Genomic DNA, 18,693 nt, shown 5'->3' on the forward strand with positions numbered 1-18,693 from the left:
GATGGCATTGGATAAGCGGTTTACATGGGTGGATGGATGGATGGAACAAATGCAGAGAAGGCCTTGTTGGCTCGCCTCTACTTTATTCCTTTTCACAGTTTGCACTGTTGCAATACTTATTTGCATAGACAGGGGTCAGTAAGTACACACCAGCTGCTGCCACCCCTCATTGCAGTGAGATAGGGAGCAGAGGACTGGGAACCGGCTGTTAAAGCACCAGAAATGGCTGAGCACCTCAACATTGCAGACTGCTGGAAACGGCAGCTGCGCCGAGAAATGCATTAGCGCCATGTAGCTCCATTCAAAGCAGCGGGCAAGAGTGCAAAGTAACACTTTATTGATCACTTTTAGGTCACTCTTTTGCCTCTCGGGGAGATCAAAGCTGAATGTGGTGGCAGAACAGCATCCATGGACATGGAGGGGGAGTCGAGCGCTTGGCTCAAGGAGACCAGCAGGGGAAATGCGGTCTTACGACCGTGGCTTTAGAAGTTATCCTCATTTCGTGGTGCTGCCGCGACACCCGCAGAAGTCGCGGGCTCATCAACTCGTAACGCAGTCTGACATCAGAAAGATGAATCAAGTGCATATATTGAGTAATTATTTCGATCGCATTTTAAGAGGGATCTTCAATACCACTTTTTTTTTCACACTGGTACCAATACGAGTATTCTTTGAGTAATACGGAGAACTGATACGTCTATCAGTTCAATACCATTTTTTTTTCATACTGATACCGATTCGAGTATTCTTTGAGTAAACGATGATACAGAGTACTGATACTCAACCAGTACTTCTGATATATAAAGTTTCATTTATCATAATGACAAAATATTTTTAACAAAAAAAAAACGTTCTTTGTGATGCAGATGATGATTTGCCGATGTGTCAAACTGCTGCAGTATAGCGCCAACTACAGCTGAGGAGGACATACTGGCCAGATTTTCTTTGCCTGAAGTATCGCTGGCTGCTATCGACAGCCTCTGAAAGAACCCAATACCTAAAAATACGATACGATACCTGGTGTCATTACCGTATCCCTACGAGTTAGCGCACTTACTCTATACCGCAATACACGAGCAATCATATTTCCATTACACGCATTAAAATAAACAACAGCCAAGCATATAAAGCACACATAGACCCCCGTTCTATTTCCTGTCAGAGTCCTATGAGACTCTTTGGCATGCTACCCTCTTTATCGCAAGAATTTGCTGGTCACTTTAACAGGCGTCATCTAATATTTATTGGTCGGCTCCGCTGAGGGTTTCATTCTGGCTATCGGGGCCTGCGATGCTGTGGTTCACCTCTCAGAGTGTAGTCCAACATCCCGCTTTGCCCGCCCGCACGCTGGCAAATCAAACCTTGCGTCTTCTTGAATCACCTGTTTTTTTGAAATGTGCTACTTTTGTGTTGCTTTTTAAATATGAGGTTGCATACAGGAGAGAAATGTTTATTTGATCGACTGATAGACGTAAATGTCGGCATTTTATGCCACGAGGACTGTCTTGATAATACTTTTGCCCGCAAATTGTAGTTTTGGATGACTTTAGAAATTCTTTGAAGGAAAGATTGTGGGCAAGGAGCTGCAAAGGTCAAGTTCCGTATCATGGCGATGATCCCACTTTGTTTTCTCTCCAGACAATCGACGAGCCCACAAAACAGACTGTTAAATGATGTTTAATGTTGCATGTGATTACCTTTGGACACTGTGACGGAAGCGTAAACGGTCGATATCGGCAGTTATTGGCTTTCTCCAAATCGGATTGTTTTCATAGTAAGTCATTTTCGTGCTTGATTAGCAAAAGCCAAAACTCATTTTTTCCACAGTTCTCTTGGCATCTGACGGACTCATTTGTGATCATCTTGATATTTTCCCTTTTTCAATTTTTTTTTAACCATAGATCAATTTTTCTTTCTCCTTCCAGTCAAAGAGGCCAGGAATCTTGTCCCGATGGATCCCAACGGTCTTTCAGACCCGTACGTGAAGCTTAAACTGATCCCGGATCCTCGCAGCGAAAGTAAACAGAAGACCAAGACCATTAAGTGCTGCCTCAACCCCGTCTGGAATGAAACCTTTAAATTGTAAGGCCTTTTTTGCTTTTTTACACCACCCTTGATCATTCCCCCCCCCCACCCATCTATTAATTAGTGCTGCTTTTCTATCTCTGCCTTTCTTCTCATCTGCCTCCATCAGTCTCTCCCAACATGATCGGTTGCCTCCTCTTTCATCTTGTGTTCCTCATTTAGTCCCTCACTCGCTCCGTGCAGTCTTTTAAAAGGCATTACATTACGCTTTCCAAGTGTATGTCACCGCTGGCGCTCAGATAACAACATCTGGCGTCTTATATTCATAAAACTTTGCTTTTGGGGTTGTTTCCTGCCGCTGAATCCAGTTATGTACTTAATAAATCATCATCGCGGCTCTCCTAGAAGAAGACGGTCTTAAATTATGAATCATTTGAGGGGAGTGGGGGTGGGGGGTATATTGGGGCATTAATTTGCATGACTAAAAAGACAAAAAAAAAAAGAGAGCATAAACAATATTTAATCACTGTGTGTGGCTTGAATATAGGCTAAAATATAGAATGTTTAAATATGAGCTGTTGAACACCAAATGGTGGTTGACCATATATTTTTGGGACAATATTTATCATCGAAAAAAAATGGGGGAAAAAATATAGGTTCCAATTTGATAAGGAAGTTAAACAAATTAAAATGCAAAAAAACGATTTTTTTTTAAAGCAAAAACTGCAACCAAAAAAAAAAACCCTCGTTGCATGATATGTTGCAACAGATATGCCAAATGAGGATGAAAATAACACACTTTGTGTATTGTACACACACAGACTCAGAAGGTGAGAGGACTAATGCAAGCTATATGTGGAGTAAGTCTTGGCAAATATCAATGTTGGATTTGGCCGCTGGCCACGAAACTAGATGAGAGCGAGTCCCCTTGATCCTTGTCTGATGGGCATTGTTTTTATTTCTTCAAGCCACCTGAAGGAGTGCGATAAGGACCGCCGTCTTTCCGTGGAGGCGTGGGATTGGGACCTGACCAGCCGCAATGACTTCATGGGATCTCTGTCCTTCGGCATCTCGGAGCTGCAAAAACAGGGAGTGGATGGATGGTAAGACGGAGGGAGAGGAAGGGAAGAGCGAAGGTGACCTTGTTCGTTAGCGCGCTGTTGGAGAACGGCTTTTGGTTTGGGCCCTTCTTACCGTGGTGACACTCTGTGACAAAGCGTCTTTCCCTCCGCCACTTTATTGCTTGTTTTCTCTCTCGTCCGTGTTCTCTCTCTCTCTCTCACCCGTTCCAGCCTTCTTTCATCCCTTCATTTCTGCTGACACTACTGTCAGGGCGTTTAATGAGATGCCAGCATTTGCGGCAAAATGGTGGTCTGGAGATGCCGGAGGCAGTTTTGACATAGAAGTAACATCTGCTTTTCGGAGCTAAAAAAAAAAAAAATCACTTTATATTGTTATTTTCCATTATGGCGGGTATCTTAAAAAAAAAAAAAAAAGCCAAGCATTTGACAAAGCTTTTTTATTTCCAGTACATGTCTGTCAGGAGGATTCAAATACAAAAATCCGCTCATGTACGTTATGCTCATTTGTGTATATACTGTATATATATATATATATATATATATATATATATATATATATATATATATATATATATATATATATATATATATATATATATTAATTATCATGCAGTTAGTCGTGTGGAGCTGAGAAATGGTTTTGAAATGTTGGCATTTTTTTTTTTTTTTTTGGTGACAACATTCAGATCCAGAATGACCTTGGCACGTTCGTGTCGCTGAAGGTGCCTGCACTTATTCAATGATGCTCCCTTGCACCAAAATCGTCTGACTTCAAACTTCCGAAGGCTCATTTTCTTCAAAAAGGCAATCTATTAGATGTGCCGATTCATTCGTGCTTCAATAATTCTCAGTATTATATTGATTTGTTTTAATGCAGTATAGCCGATCAATCTAAATAACCTTGAATGAATTTTTTTGGGTGCCTGGAAAACACGCGGTAAGTTTCCGCGAGTGAGTTGAGGTGATATGTGGACCGTTTGGTACCAAGAAAAAAAAAAAAAAAAAAAAAAACGTTGCCATTCCACCAGAAAATGAAACTGAAAAAAGTCAAATCCCGTGTAAATAATTCAAGACGTATATTACAAATACATTACAAGCGCTAAAGGCCATATGGCACTCAAATCCTCCCCAGTGTAATTGAGCGTGAACATAGAGGCTGTTTGCCGAGTTCCGAGGAGTCAAACGCGGCACCCGTAATGGACCAAATGTGAAATTGTCTTCCATCGATTGGGCGAAATGAGAAGCGTCTTCACTCCTCTGTCAGGCTTTGCGAGATTACCATGAAGGAGAGGGAATTGCTAAATAATGAGCCTATCATTCTTTCACACTTTAAATTGGCGTACTAACTGTCGGCGGCCTTGCCTAATGGCTGCAGTTAATGTCTAAATTGTATCAACTAATTGGGAATTGATTTAAGTGGAAATATGTTCTGTCCTCAGGTTCAAGATGCTCTCCCAGGAAGAAGGCGAGTACTTCAATGTTCCAGTTCCGCCGGAGGGGGAGGAGGGCAATGAGGAGCTACGGCAGAAATTTGAGGTGGGCCTTTTTACTCTCGCTGCGTGCGTGTGATACACTCTTTGGGAGCGCTGTTAGCAGTTGGCAAGCACACACTCGCCATCCAGTCTGGCACACTGCAGGGGTGTGTTTGTCTGTGTGCGCGTTTGTGTGTTTGCACACGAATGAGTGTATACGTGCGAGGGTGATCACGAGGCCCTCTGATGAGCACTTTGGACTGCAAGACGACTGTTGCTTCGTCTGTCTCTCGCTCCCACTGACTGCTAAATGTCACAGAGTGGCGATGAAGAGCCTTGCGCTCATGGTGAAAAGATCATCCGAGGCCTCGTGCGCACGGTCGCTGAATCCATGTGCAAGATCGATGACTCTTTAGGGGCAGCAAAGTCTACAAAAGCTACGTATGTTATAATAATACAACGAGAGGAAACAGACGGGAAATAAAATGTGGGTATTTGGGAGGCTCTTGGCAATGATGAGACTCTCCACGCTTCGCTTTTTGGCCACAGGTACATGTAAAGTTGTAAACATTTTGTGTGTGTGTGGCAGCAACAATCCATGCCTTTTTCTGGAGGGGGGGGTGGGTGGGAATGAGTACCATGACCCCTCAAAGTTGATTGGAAATGATTTTTTTTTTTTAAGAAATGAACAGTCACAACACGAACAGCAAGTCATGCAATGCATGGTGGAGGTAATTCGAATAGCGTCCATATTGAAAACAAATCGGTCTCCAACGACGTCAATCAACAATGAGCAATTTTGTCTTTCTCACGGCAAAATGTTTGAATAGATGACATTAGATTACGCGCTCGGTCTACCTCGTGTCACTGCCGATGCTCGAGTCGGCCCTGCGGCGAAACAAAGTGTAGCCTCTATTTCAATTTTCTTGCCGTCTTGCGTTCGGCGAACACGCAATGGTAAATCCAACATCTAAAATGAAATCATTAAATGCGCCATTATCACTGTCCCATATTCAGAATTGCCTGTACACACACACACACACAGATGATTATTACAGAATTATCCAGCGTGCAAGTTTGTCTTGTAACTTCATCTGACTGATTCCTTAATGAACGACCTCACCGCACGCGAGAGAGTGCAGCACAGAAATGACGTAAACCGCCCAGACTGATAGAAGTGAAGAAATCAGCGTGCCTCAGCAATTTAGGATCAGATGAGGGATGATGTCCTTTTGTTTCCGAGTGCGTCGGCATTTTATGTTCAAGTCCGGAGACCCTTTTAAAATTGAAATACGGTCATACAAAATGCAAAATATGATATGAACCATATGTTTTTTTTTTTAAAAGAAGATAAAACATCGCAAGGTAGGGTGCGGGTGGGGGTCGATTAAGGGAGCGAGAGGGTTTGATAATGAAATGCGGCAACAACAAGAGGGAGATGGTGATGAATAAATGGCGAGTTGGATGTATGGAAATGAAAGATTGAGTACAGTCTTGTGAATAAAAATGGACCGAGTATTTGTATTCTGAAATGCTGTTCATTCATGACTGCCTTTTCTTTACAACGGAATTGCGAGGGTTAATGACGAGAAGCGAATATTGTCTAATAGCAGTCGTTGGCCCCCCCACATCCAGATCATCTTTGAATGAGTTCTGTATCTCCTCTTAAAGACTTGCATGTTGGGACCTTCTACAAACTGCCGTTCTTAACATTTGTCTCTCGTTTCGATCCAGAGGGCGAAAATTGGTCCGGGCAAGAACACGGAAGGCAAATCTGCCAATGCCGCCCGCTTCGACTCCAACGGCAACCAAGATCGCATGAAGCTGTCCGACTTTGAATTCCTGATGGTGCTGGGAAAGGGCAGTTTTGGCAAGGTGAGATGATCTTTTTTTTTTTTGCCCAAGCTTTTCTCAACCTTAGTTTATGCCAGTGATGGGAATACTTCTTTCGTGCGCTAATTGATTAAGCGGTGCCTCAAAGCTTTTGGCCTATACGGTCTACGCGGCATCAAAGCTCCTTAGAAAGCGTTTCGAAGAGAGGAAGGTAAAGTACAGATGAACAGAAGGTCCGAGCGGGAACAGCCAAAGGATCCGTGGTGATGAAAGTCTGCTGGATGAAGATAAATGAAGGGAAAGAGGCAAAGATGATGTGTCAGTTGCCGAGCGATGAAAGGGGAGAGACGGATGGGCGGGTGGCTGACGTGAATGAATTTCGAGAGGGGTGCATGAAAACAGACTGAATGGAGCAGACGTGAGTGAGCAAGCAAAGGGACACCTTGGCAAGGTGGCGGCTGACATGAATGAATGAGAATCCAGGCAAGCAAGCAAAGCAAAGCAGAGAGAGATTGAGAGAGAGAATATTTGCAAGGGAGCGAGGACGACCAAAGCGGCGGGGAGAAAGTGACAGATACGCATACGAGAGAGGGACAATTGACTGTGTTTTAGACCTTGGATGTCTGTTTCCATGGCAACGGGCAGCACCGCGCCGTGTCGGAGCCGCGAGCCGAGTGGAGGCTCTAGCTTTGTTGGAATGCCAAACATGCGTCAAGAGCAAACGCTGGCGTGGATTTCAGGAGAAGCACAAGATGCGCAGCCTCGGATGACGCTCACAAACACAAACGCGGGGGGGGGGGGGGGGGACCTTTTCAAGACAAGAAGTGTGTGAACAATGCTTCTGCTAACACCGATGAGTTTTGATTGATACTGACAGAGAGAGATTCGTGTCCAAGCCAATTATTTATGAATTGAAAAAAAAAAAAGACAAATTGCAGCCCTAGAGTGAATCCTGATGCACCAACTGTTGATTTCAATTTGATTTAATTGTTATTTACTATTACATTTTGAGAAATAATTTCATGCGGTGTGATTTTCTTTATTAAACGGATTACCCGAATCTTTTTTTGGGGGGGCGAGAACGGATTAATGGCATTTCCATTCATCTCAATGAGGAAAGATGATTTGATACGGTATTTGATAACAAACCAAACGGATATCTCAAGGCACCACTCGATCGATATTATTCACTACATTATTTTCATACTTGTATTTACAAGTGCTGAAATGCCGTTGTTTGCTATTAAACAGCGGTGAGGCTAATTAATTGATGGCACAAGGTCATGGGTCAAGCACACAGTAAGTCACTCGCTGATTTAGACGGGGAAGACGCACTGCTACGGCGGACATTATCGGAGCCGACAGTTCGGACTAATGCAAGCCGGCGCCGCGTGTTATCACATATTGCGCTATGATGCACTGCGGCGTAGTGCGGTAGATTGTGCTTTTGGCCGGCTTTCCCCGGGTGCAGCCACCGTGCAAGGTCAGCAGACGGAACACTGACTGTGGCATCATTTACGACTTTGTGTCCCCAGGACTTCCCTTTCTGTCAAAGGACCCTGAGCAACTTCATCGCAGAAAAGAGCGTTGACGCGAGACTGACACGCCTCCATTTTGTTGTTGTGATTGATACCGGAATACTCATGAAGGTCATGATTTAAGTGATTTAAGACGCGAAATAAGAAGCCCCCCCCGAGCACAAATCACGGCGTCAAAGGACGTGTACAAGTCAATCCGCTGCAGCGACGGTTCTGCTCTCTTTTCTGTTATGGTACTTCACGAGTATTTGTTTTGGTGATATTACGTGTCCCTATTGCTGCACGAAATCCGCTTCGGGCCAGATGGTGGGTCCCCCCGACCCCCCCGTTTCATCTTGAGAGAGTCCTGCTGCCAGAAACGCACGTGAACACACTCGTTTCCTTTGTCAACGGATGTCACCTGCGCATCTCCAAAGTGAAACTGCTTGCTCAACTTTTATGTTCAAGTCCATGTGCCGCCCCCCCCCTTTGCACACAAACGCAAAAGCACGCACACGCCGCAAGCGTGTCCATCTGTGCGGCGCTCCCTGTAGGATCCAAAGCCTAATAAAGCCTCGATATTATCATACCTGAATATTTATAAGGCATAAACAGCAAATCTGCTCATTCGGTGATCTCGTAGGTATCGTCAAGTACCAAGTGGGCTGTCAAGTCAGTCATAGCGTCCTCCAAGTTAAGAATTGGGAGTGCCTTCAAATTTTACTTTGCCTGCATTTTTTTTCCTTTCAAACGCTAATGCGCGCCACAAACATATTAGAGGGTTTAAAAATGAATTTTGAAAAAAACAACCAAAAAATTGAATTAAGGACCCTCTATTGAGGTTCCAAAACTCAATTAGCGTTTTGGGAAACACACACACACACACACACACACACACACACACACATGATAATGGAAACTCTGCGCTGTCTTTAATATTTTTCCTTTCATTCCCTTTTTGTCCAAGATAAAACACGTCCATGCTTAAATTGGTTTGGGGGAGCGTTTTAAGGAATAGTTTTAGACCCTAAATGCTGATAATGCAGTTTAAAGTGTCCTCCATTTTGGAGACTCATTGCCCCCCACCCCCCGCTCTGCGTTTAGAGAAATGTGGTGTTGCTCTTAGTTTCGATTCATATTGTGATTTGTAAAGCGATTCGAGACGATTGTGCGACCGCGTTTGGCCCAGCGCACTCGCTGATCTGAGGATGGGCGACGAGAACGAAGGTCCTTAAAATCCGTCCGCACATACGTCGAAATGTGCCGTGTACGTGCACTCTACGCATCATCCGCCGTTTCTCTTTTCAGGTGATGCTTGCAGAGCACAAAGGGACCGAAGATCTGTACGCAATCAAGATCCTGAAGAAGGATGTGGTGATCCAGGATGACGACGTGGAGTGCACCATGGTGGAGAAGAGAGTGTTGGCGCTGTCGGGAAAGCCGCCCTTCTTAACGCAGTTGCACTCCACTTTCCAAACCATGGTAGGGGGGGGGGATTTCTTTTCTTTTCTTCAAAATGTTGGATTCTTTGTGTTTAAATTGTCATCAAAAATGAGCAACGAATGACGTTGCATTCCGATATACGTGCTCTCTCCTTTTTAATTGCATCTCACGGCTGTACAATACACAAACCGGATCCACGGTGGAGTCGTGCTCGTCTTGTGACGTGTAATCCATAACATTGCGCCAACGATGAGTCAACACGGGAGTAAATATAGCTCGGGAGAACGCCGCGCTCGACTCGAATGTCATTTACGTCGATACGCTTAAGACACGTGTGCAGACTTTCATACGTGTCTTGGAGGGAGTGAGAATAACGTGCGTGGGAGTGCGCTTGCGGTGGTTGTTCAATGCAAATCGAGTAGACGCGCATCCGCGCGCGCGCACGTTAATCCTCTGCAGCATTAATTCTCCGCTCAGCAGACCGCTTCCCTACATTACGGTATTTATTTCACTTCAAACACGCTCGTATTTATTGTCAGCTGTAATGTGTACGTCGTATATTTTCATCATTGAAAGCTGGAGAAAAACACAGCTTGCCGTGCGCAAAAAATGACTCGCACCTGCCCCACGTACGGGAATGTTTATTGGCAATTTCGATTGCTAATGGAAGACCATGGTGTCTTAAATTGATACGACTGTAATGCCTCAGTCGAAGACCAAGTCCTCATCGGTCCATTTTTTTGCTCCCGGCGTCGTCCTTCTTTTCTCATGACTGCTATTTGACCCCCATCACTTGCTATTGTCTTTGCCCGTGATACTTTTTCCCCATTTCCCCGAACCTTTTTTGACCTTTTTTTTTTTTCTCTCCTCACTGCAGGACCGCTTGTACTTTGTCATGGAGTTCATCAACGGCGGAGATCTCATGTATCAGATTCAGCAGGTCGGCAAGTTCAAAGAGCCTCATGCTGTGTGAGTAGAGGCAGGCAAAAAAATTTTTTTTTGACTCATGCAAACGTTCACAGCAGCTCAGTGGTCCAGTGGTTAGCGCGTCGACGTCACAGTACAGAGGTACCGGGTTCAATTCCAGCTTCGGCCTCCTTGTGTGGAGTTTGCATGTTCTCCCCAGGCCTGCGTGGGTTTTCTCCGGGTACTCTGATTTCCTCCCACATTCCAAAAACATGCATGGCAGCCTGATTGAACACTCAAAATTGTCCCGAGGTGTGGGTGTGATTGGCTCATCCTGAACAAGGCCATCCGCATCCCAGAGCTCCTATTAAACCCTGAGGGGGGGTGCGGGTGTGTGTGTGAAATATTTAGTTCTCCCCCCCAAATGTGCCTCGCCACTGCCGGATGAACTGATTTCAAATCGGGCCCATCACGCCGGCATATTTAATGAGCCGGCCGCTAGAGAACCGAGGAGCCTTGCCGGCGTTTGACCTTCATGAGCTTCATTGGGGATCGGTCTCTTTGGGACTGATTTCCAGAAGGTTTGCGTGTGTGCAAAAACTCGACCGTTCAAGGGAACGGGTGTGGAAGCTGACCTTCCGACCCGGCTCACCCACAGTTGCGTCGGCCAAATGCTGAATTGCCACCCGGTACGTTTTCGGTGTTGCGCAATCTGGATTTTGGACCTGCAGCGTGATTTATCAAACCCGAGAGGAATTTTTGATGGCTGATGTTGCGTCTTTAAACAGCATGTCTGTTAGGCCGGTGCAAATGGTGCAAACTGTTACCCATTAAGTGTTGGATAATATTACAAAGTAGTTGTAATGTCAACTACTAAATAACTAGTACAACAGTTAGTAATAATAATAATAATAATAATACAGTAATAATAATGTTGCGTCTTTAAACAGCATGTCTGTAAGGCCGGTGCAAATGGTGCAAACTGTTACCCATTAAGTGTTGGATAATATTACAAAGTAGTTGTAATGTCAACCACTAAATAACTAGTACAACAGTTAGTAATAATAATAATAATACAGTAATAATACAGTAATAATAATACATTTTATTAATAAGCTCCTTTCAAAATACCCAAGGACACTTTACAGTAAAAAAAGAGCAATAAAACCATTGATAAAATTATAAATAATAAAAAGCCACGAGTTAAACTAAATATGTTATTTTAAATAGGTGGCTTTTGAGATGAGTTTGAAATATTGGAAGAGAGTCAATATTACGGATGTCGGGTGGGAGTGAGTTCCAGATTTTGGGGGCAGAGCGGCTGAAAGCTCTGCACCCCATCGTTGTACCAAAACGGGTTATTCACCGATACAATTTCACGCCCATTATTTGGGATCTGAGTAAATCGGGGGCCTTTGTATGACCACTGAAGAATATGATTCGTGTGATGGCGACGGCCTTTCATGGGTTCTTTCTCATCCACAGACAGTATTTGGAAGCATCCGGCATCCATGTTTTCATTCACAAGGGAGAAGGTCACGTAAGCTTTGTGCGACAGCAACGGCCCTCCGGGTATCATTCTGTTCACAGATTAAGCACGAAATGGGCTGTGCATATGCGTCACCACTTTGCACGCACTCAAAATGCCTCGCGACGTCTTCTACAAGCGCATTAGCGACAAGATGTCGATTGTGCGCGGCCTGAGAAAAATCCCCTCTCGTATGTTTGTTGACTGCATGGTCAGTGTGTCCAGACTGTTGATCTTATCAGCTGGCCTCGAAGAGACAGCGCCGACCTTTCGAGAGACCAGCACATGCACCCCCTCTGCTTTTCCTTCGGCCTCTTTCTAATTAAGGCGCTTTTCTGTTGTGCTCATTTGTAGATTCTACGCCGCAGAGATCGCCATCGGATTGTTCTTCCTGCATCAAAAGGGCATCATCTACAGGTAACGTCTGTAGCACAAGACGAGAAATCGTTCATATTTACACTGACCTGTCTCGACTCGGGCAACATGAAGTCGTGCCGAACTGAAGCCGCGTTGGACAAAGGTGGGCAAACTTTTTGCTCATGGGTTGCATTAGATTTTTAAAACGGACAAATGGGCCAAGTCTTTGGTAGATGATGTAACAGAAAAGTGTACATGAAGACTATTTAGATAATACAGACAATAATATTTCAGTATCATTTTAAAATGCTATTGTACATCATTTCCACAGAATTTATTTCCAAATTATTTATTCATTCATTCATTCATTCATCTTCCGTACCGCTTGATCCTCACTAGGGTCGCGGGGGGTGCTGGAGCCTATCCCAGCCGTCTCCGGGCAGTAGGCGGGGGACACCCTGAATCGGTTGCCAGCCAATCGCAGGGCACACAGAGACAAACAACCATCCACGCTCACACTCACGCCGAGGGACAATTTAGAGTGTTCAATCAGCCTGCCACGCATGTTTTTGGAATGTGGGAGGAAACCGGAGCACCCGGAGAAAACCCACGCAGGCCCGGGGAGAACATGCAAACTCCACACAGGGAGGTCGGAGCTGGAATCGAACCCGGTACCTCTGTGAAGCCGACGTGCTAACCACTGGACTACCGGGCCGCCCTCCAAATTATTTAATTGAATAAAATTAATCTAATTTTATCTAAAATTTAAATATAATAATTTAAATTATTATAATTTTAAATTCAGATATAATCTAATTATATCTAAATTTAAGATTTTTTTTGTAATTATTGAACTGAATAAAATTTATTACATCAAAATTTAGCATTTTGTTTTTGTAATTGTTACTTTAAGAAATGATTACATTTACATTATAAGGCCTATTTTTGTAATTAATACATATATTTGTAATTGGTCCATTTCTTTGGAGTTTACTGCGTTATTTGATTCTACATCTGTCGTGCAGTAGCTGTTTGAAATGAAAGAATGTTCATAAAATGTTGATTAACTTGATAATCATCTTTGTTGTCCTTAGCGGTCTTTTAAAAGCAATGGGAACCAAAATAAAATGGTTGCCGCTCCGCGAACAGCATGCACTTGCCTCAACCGGTCTGTGACACAAAAAAAAAAAAAAAACGGTCGGGGACCGCTCCTCGATATGTCTGTAAATGAATGAAACTCATTTTTGGGAACTGCAATTCCCACTTGGAGAGAAGACAGTTTCCCAAAGCACCTGATCAACGAGTTCCTATTTCATTCTGAATTTGAACCCAGAGACCTCAAGCTGGACAACGTGATGCTGGACAGCGAGGGCCACATCAAAATAGCCGACTTTGGCATGTGCAAAGAAAATATGAACGATGGAGTCACCACCAAGACCTTCTGCGGAACACCTGACTACATCGCACCAGAGGTAGACTGTGCTTCTTTGCGTTGCATACCGATAATCTACCGTCTTATTTGAGCTGAATGATCGGGAAACGTATTGCGTTGTCAATTTCGCCGTCGCTTTGTTCCATGACGATCAATCTTTCTGTTTTAGATCATAGCTTACCAGCCCTATGGCAAATCCGTAGACTGGTGGGCCTTTGGAGTTCTGCTTTATGAGATGCTGGCGGGACAGGTGTGTGTGCGCGCATTTGTTTATGTAATTTGATTTCATTTTAATGTGATTGCAGGAAAAAAGGCATTTGTATCCAAAAAGATAATAAATAACATGTTGTTGTTGTTTCCTTCAATATTTGACTGTGTGTAGTGAGAAATTGAGTTATTAAATTCCTTAATGAGTTTTCCCTTGCTCGAGCGTTAATAATTGTGATGAGATGTGATTTTTTTTTTTTCCCAATTCTGCACATCCCATTTGGATCGCATTTAGAGATTTTTTTTTATGTTGTTGGAGATCTGCTGTGTTCTGACATTGAAACAGTTCAAATACGGACTCGGGACACAAAATGTGTTTATTTTCCACATTCGGACTTGAGCGGATGACATTGCGTGAACTTATTCTGCATTTGATTCCTACCCTAGCCTCCTTTCGACGGTGAGGACGAGGATGAGTTATTTCAGTCCATCATGGAGCACCATGTCTCCTATCCCAAGTCAATGTCCAAGGAGGCTGTGGCTATCTGTAAAGGGGTGAGTGGACGCATAAAAACCGCACTACGTTCTCCACAGCACCCACAAACCAAAAGGCCCACCTTCACACAAAAATGTACAAAAAGAGATTTGGGGCGGAGATGAAATTTGTTTGAGAACAGCAAGCAGGAACTGGAGGGAAAGAGGTGAGTGGATAGAAACAGCGAGAGCAAGCGAGCGAGACATCAAAATTATCTGCATAATTAAAACCATTGTGTGGGAACATTTCTGTGCAGTGAAACAACATTGTTCGCTTTCGCTATCTGTCCTGCTTCCATCTCTCTGTCATAAGCGCTCTGCTTCCCCGTCCTTCTCTCTGCCTGCACTGCTCATTGTTTTTTTGTTTTTTGTCCCCCACCCCCCTTGCACATCCGCACACACACACACATTGCACTTGCACCGCACTAATGAATTGGCTTGTGCTGTGGGAGCTCTTCAAAATGGACTGGACAGTTCAAATGAAGCTGCCTAACAGGGCCGGACCGCTTTTCAATCACACGAGCCCAAATTTCGTCGATATTCAGCATCTTTAACTAAACTCAGACGCTCTATGAGGTCATGAAAGGCAAACTGCCCATAATATTAGACACACCTGCGCAATTTGAATACGCTTGAATAAATGATAAAGCGCCGAGAGAAATGGATGTGGTTCTCTTCGGCATTGTTCGACAACCGTATAGGTTTGTTTCTTTTTGAACTCGTTCAGTACCAGCCAATTCCAGACCACGTCTGAAAAGACGTTTAAAAACGTCTTTGGGAGTGAATGAGTTAAGACCAAGGAGAGCAGAGGAGCCTTGCTGTCCTTGACCTCTCACCACTGCCCAGATGTTGCGTCCCTTCCGTGCAGCTTCAAAAGTTACCAAAATATCGGTCAAATAATATCACTCTAGAAAATGGTCAAAATTCGGCATGTTTAACTTTGTAAGGGCATCGTTTTTACTGCAGCGGCTGTGTGTGTGTACCTAATAAAGTGTCTTGTGAGTGTCGACTCACGCACGTAGCCTGGCATGGACCAGATACACACGTTCTCACAGCCGTGCAGGCATTCAAGACGTTCGCCGATCTTTCGCGAACAAATTGATGACAAAAACATTCACCCTTTGGCCTACAAGCACTTCCACAAATTCAAAGACATTTACACACACAGACACGCACGCATACATAAGACCGCGTTATGTATTAGTGATGATTACTAGGGTTGTTGTGGATCACCACTGGGGCGTGAACGCTCGCCTCCGTCCACCCCCGCAGATCCCACCGCGCCCTGACAGCAGCGCCCGGGTTAACGTAATTCTTGTGCGCGCATGCGTACGACGACGACGACGACTTGAAGCCTGACATGATATTTCCATTTGCAAGAAAAATCATCGTCGCAACGGCGTTCCGCAGCAGCGAAGACAACGGAGCAAATCGCTCAACGCCGCTATGTTATTATTTTGCTGATCGAAATTCAGCGCGAGGAGGTGCGAGGGTTTTCCGCTCCGCGTAGCACATCTTTTCAAAGATTGTGTCATTGTAAGTAATCGTACTTTGAGTTTTCCCGCCTTTATGGAGGTGGAAGAAATAATGGTTTCAATACAACGCGCGGTCAAATCGTCCAAAGTGTGCATGTGTATGTGCAACGTGTGTAAAAGGGGTGATCAGAGATGTTTCCACTCTCCTGATTCTATCCTAGCCAACATCTATATTTCATAGTCGGCAATGTGCTACACACACGCACACACACACACACTCAAACAGCAGCACATACACACCGCTGTTATGTTTTATGGCGACATGACGTTAGGTACACAATATTCAACTTCACATGACTTTACAGCAAAGGCTAATTGAACACGTTTGTTCCTACACGATGTAGCCGCGCGCCGCTACTCTCGCGTCGGCACATGAGATGAGATTCACATTTTATGAATTGGAGCAGCACTAATGTCGGAAATAAGCGAGCGCGTAGCTTAAAATATGATGCCGTATTCATCTAAATGATTGAATGAACAAAGTTTTGCCTAGAAAAGAAAAAATGTGATTATTATTGTTAGCATGCTAGCAAATGCTGTTGTTTTGTTAGCTTATCTTCCCATCAACATGGAAGAGTGAATTATAGTGGGCAAAAATTATAACGGCCGTAACAATGTACACTCACACAATACCCTGTGTGTCTCTCTCTCGGCGGACCCCGCCCCCCACCCCCCCAGATGATTTTTCAGACTATGTCGCAGCCCTAAGTTGTTTTAGCCTGCTTAAACACACACACACACACAGACATCTCTGCAAACTTTTTTTCCACTGGCCCAGGTGCAGTGGGTTGCCCGCGAACAGTTTTATCTGTCCGCTTTTCTCCGGTCCGGGGGGGGGAAAAAAGGAGCACGGAAGCAACGGAGTGTGTAATACCCAGAGTAAACAACTCTTTTTGATATTTTTGTGTTTATTTAGGAAAATGTGTCAAAATGCGAGCGGCCCACCTGTGCTTGCGTGCGCACGTCTGCGTTTGTGTGTGCCTCGGTTGACTGACCCGTGAAAATGGCTATTTTAGTTTCCAACGTAATGAGCTATGACTGCTGCTCCTCAGGGAGGCACGGCCCACCTACACAAACGCACGCGTACGCACATGACGTCACCGGCCTTGTTGTGCCTTCCTTACGGTTTCGCCTCGGACAGTCATCATAAGTCGCTCTTTAATTTTGCCTGCGGGACGACCGACGTGGCGAGCGACGAGCGAAAAACAACAGTTGTTGTCTTGCGGGCTTCGGGGTGCTCGCTCATTTAAGTTCATCGAGAGTGGAAAGTGCTGCGGGTGGGAAATCATCATGGGCAGAAACAGAATTCAATTCAACGAAACCGATGATTCCAAAAGTGGAGTTTGAAGCGGCTGGTGCCTGATTGTCATGGCAACAAAAATACTCTGCATTTGCTTGAGATAGAAGCTCCCGGCTCAACATGTAATCATTTCAACCAGAGTGGCTATTCAATGTGCCGTAATTCCATTTGCATACTTTCAAATATGGATTGGAGAAAAAAAATATCTCATGTGGTTCGATATTATGACAGTATGTGGCGAGAAGACCTTGAAAGAGAGGACGTACGACTTATGAGGCCAATAACACTTGAATGTCAACAGCCCCACGCAGCTCAAGCCAAGGCGAACCAACAATACACGAGACAAATCCCGCCTGCGCCATGTGAGAGCACAACGCTCCTAATCCTCATTCTTTTTCCGCTCTCCGTCTGGCCAGTTGATGACCAAACATCCAGCCAAGCGGCTAGGCTGCGCTCCAGAGGGGGAGCGAGACATCAGGGACCACAGCTTCTTCCGCTACATGGACTGGGAGAAATTGGAGAACAAGGAGGTGCAGCCGCCATTCAAACCCAAAGCTGTAAGTTTGGCCCGCTGTGAAGGAAGGGTCCAATGCTTCCTCTCGAATCTTGGCTCTCTTCTGTCTTTTTTTTTTTTTAAACACTTCCTGTCTCTTTCCTCTCCTTTGAACGCGACCCATCTCCTGGACGTCGAGACATAACGATCGTGGCGGTAAAAATTGACAAAGATGTCTCTTCTTACAATGGCAGCGATCCATGAAAGATGGCCGTGAAGTCACGGCCGTGTTTTGGCTTGGCGGCGCGCTCGCGTTGGGTGCAACTAGTTTCTGTCGGCTGAGGTCACTTGGAGTTGAGTGGGGGAGGGGGGGGGGGTAGGTGAGAAGATACTAGTCAGACAGAGTGACCGTAAACAACCTTGTATTTTTTTTTTGCGCGCGCTTGTTCTCACGACAATACATTTAGTCGGATCAGAACTAGCGCTTTGATGATGTCACCGTGACTCACACACTTGTGGCATTATTATGCGCATGCAGAGTCACGCAGCCTCAAGCCCCTCACTGCTGGTTAAAGGGTGGTTCTGGGTTGTTTTTTTTTTGTTTTTTTTTTATGCGGCCTTTACTTTGCTTGTGTGCGATGTGTCCTGCTCTGTCTTTGTGCGTTCCGCTCTGTGATTGTATGCGTGTGTCTGTTGTGGCGGCGGTGTGTGTGTGTGTGTGTGTGAATGTGTACACTGTATATTTGTATGACGGTAATGCAAGCGCATTTTTGGGGTGTTTTTTTTTTTTTGCGAGTGTGCTCGTCCTAAAATGCATGTTGAAGTCCAGTCCTTTTACATGTATATCTTATCGTTTACCGGGAGTGCTGAGGAAGTGCCTTCTTGTTAGGAATATTGCGGAAACGTGCGCAAATGTTTCAAGTTGTTTCTTATGTTAAAGCTGGTGGGAAAATGAAACGCAAATATTTTGGTGGCACTTTTGGTTTTGTGCTCTCTGCTGTTGTACTTGGTGGAACTCCCACGTTGCAG

At 44.6% G+C, this 18,693-nt stretch overlaps 1 protein-coding gene across 2 annotated transcripts in view; it reads left to right on the forward strand.

The window, feature by feature from the left end:
* Nucleotides 1-18,693, forward strand: part of LOC127589909 (protein kinase C beta type) — a 47,298-nt gene that overhangs the window by 18,897 nt on the left and 9,708 nt on the right. For both annotated transcript variants that reach the window (XM_052049244.1, XM_052049243.1), the window contains exons 6-16: nt 1,926-2,082; nt 2,994-3,128; nt 4,547-4,643; nt 6,314-6,454; nt 9,238-9,411; nt 10,250-10,341; nt 12,161-12,223; nt 13,497-13,635; nt 13,765-13,845; nt 14,250-14,357; nt 17,588-17,728. In XM_052049244.1, coding sequence (XP_051905204.1) covers nt 1,926-2,082; nt 2,994-3,128; nt 4,547-4,643; nt 6,314-6,454; nt 9,238-9,411; nt 10,250-10,341; nt 12,161-12,223; nt 13,497-13,635; nt 13,765-13,845; nt 14,250-14,357; nt 17,588-17,728 — 1,328 coding nt within the window. The remainder of the gene's footprint in view (nt 1-1,925; nt 2,083-2,993; nt 3,129-4,546; nt 4,644-6,313; nt 6,455-9,237; nt 9,412-10,249; nt 10,342-12,160; nt 12,224-13,496; nt 13,636-13,764; nt 13,846-14,249; nt 14,358-17,587; nt 17,729-18,693) is intronic.

Source organism: Hippocampus zosterae, chromosome 17 (genome assembly GCF_025434085.1).
Source record: "Hippocampus zosterae strain Florida chromosome 17, ASM2543408v3, whole genome shotgun sequence".
NCBI classification, from domain to species: Eukaryota; Metazoa; Chordata; class Actinopteri; order Syngnathiformes; family Syngnathidae; genus Hippocampus; species Hippocampus zosterae.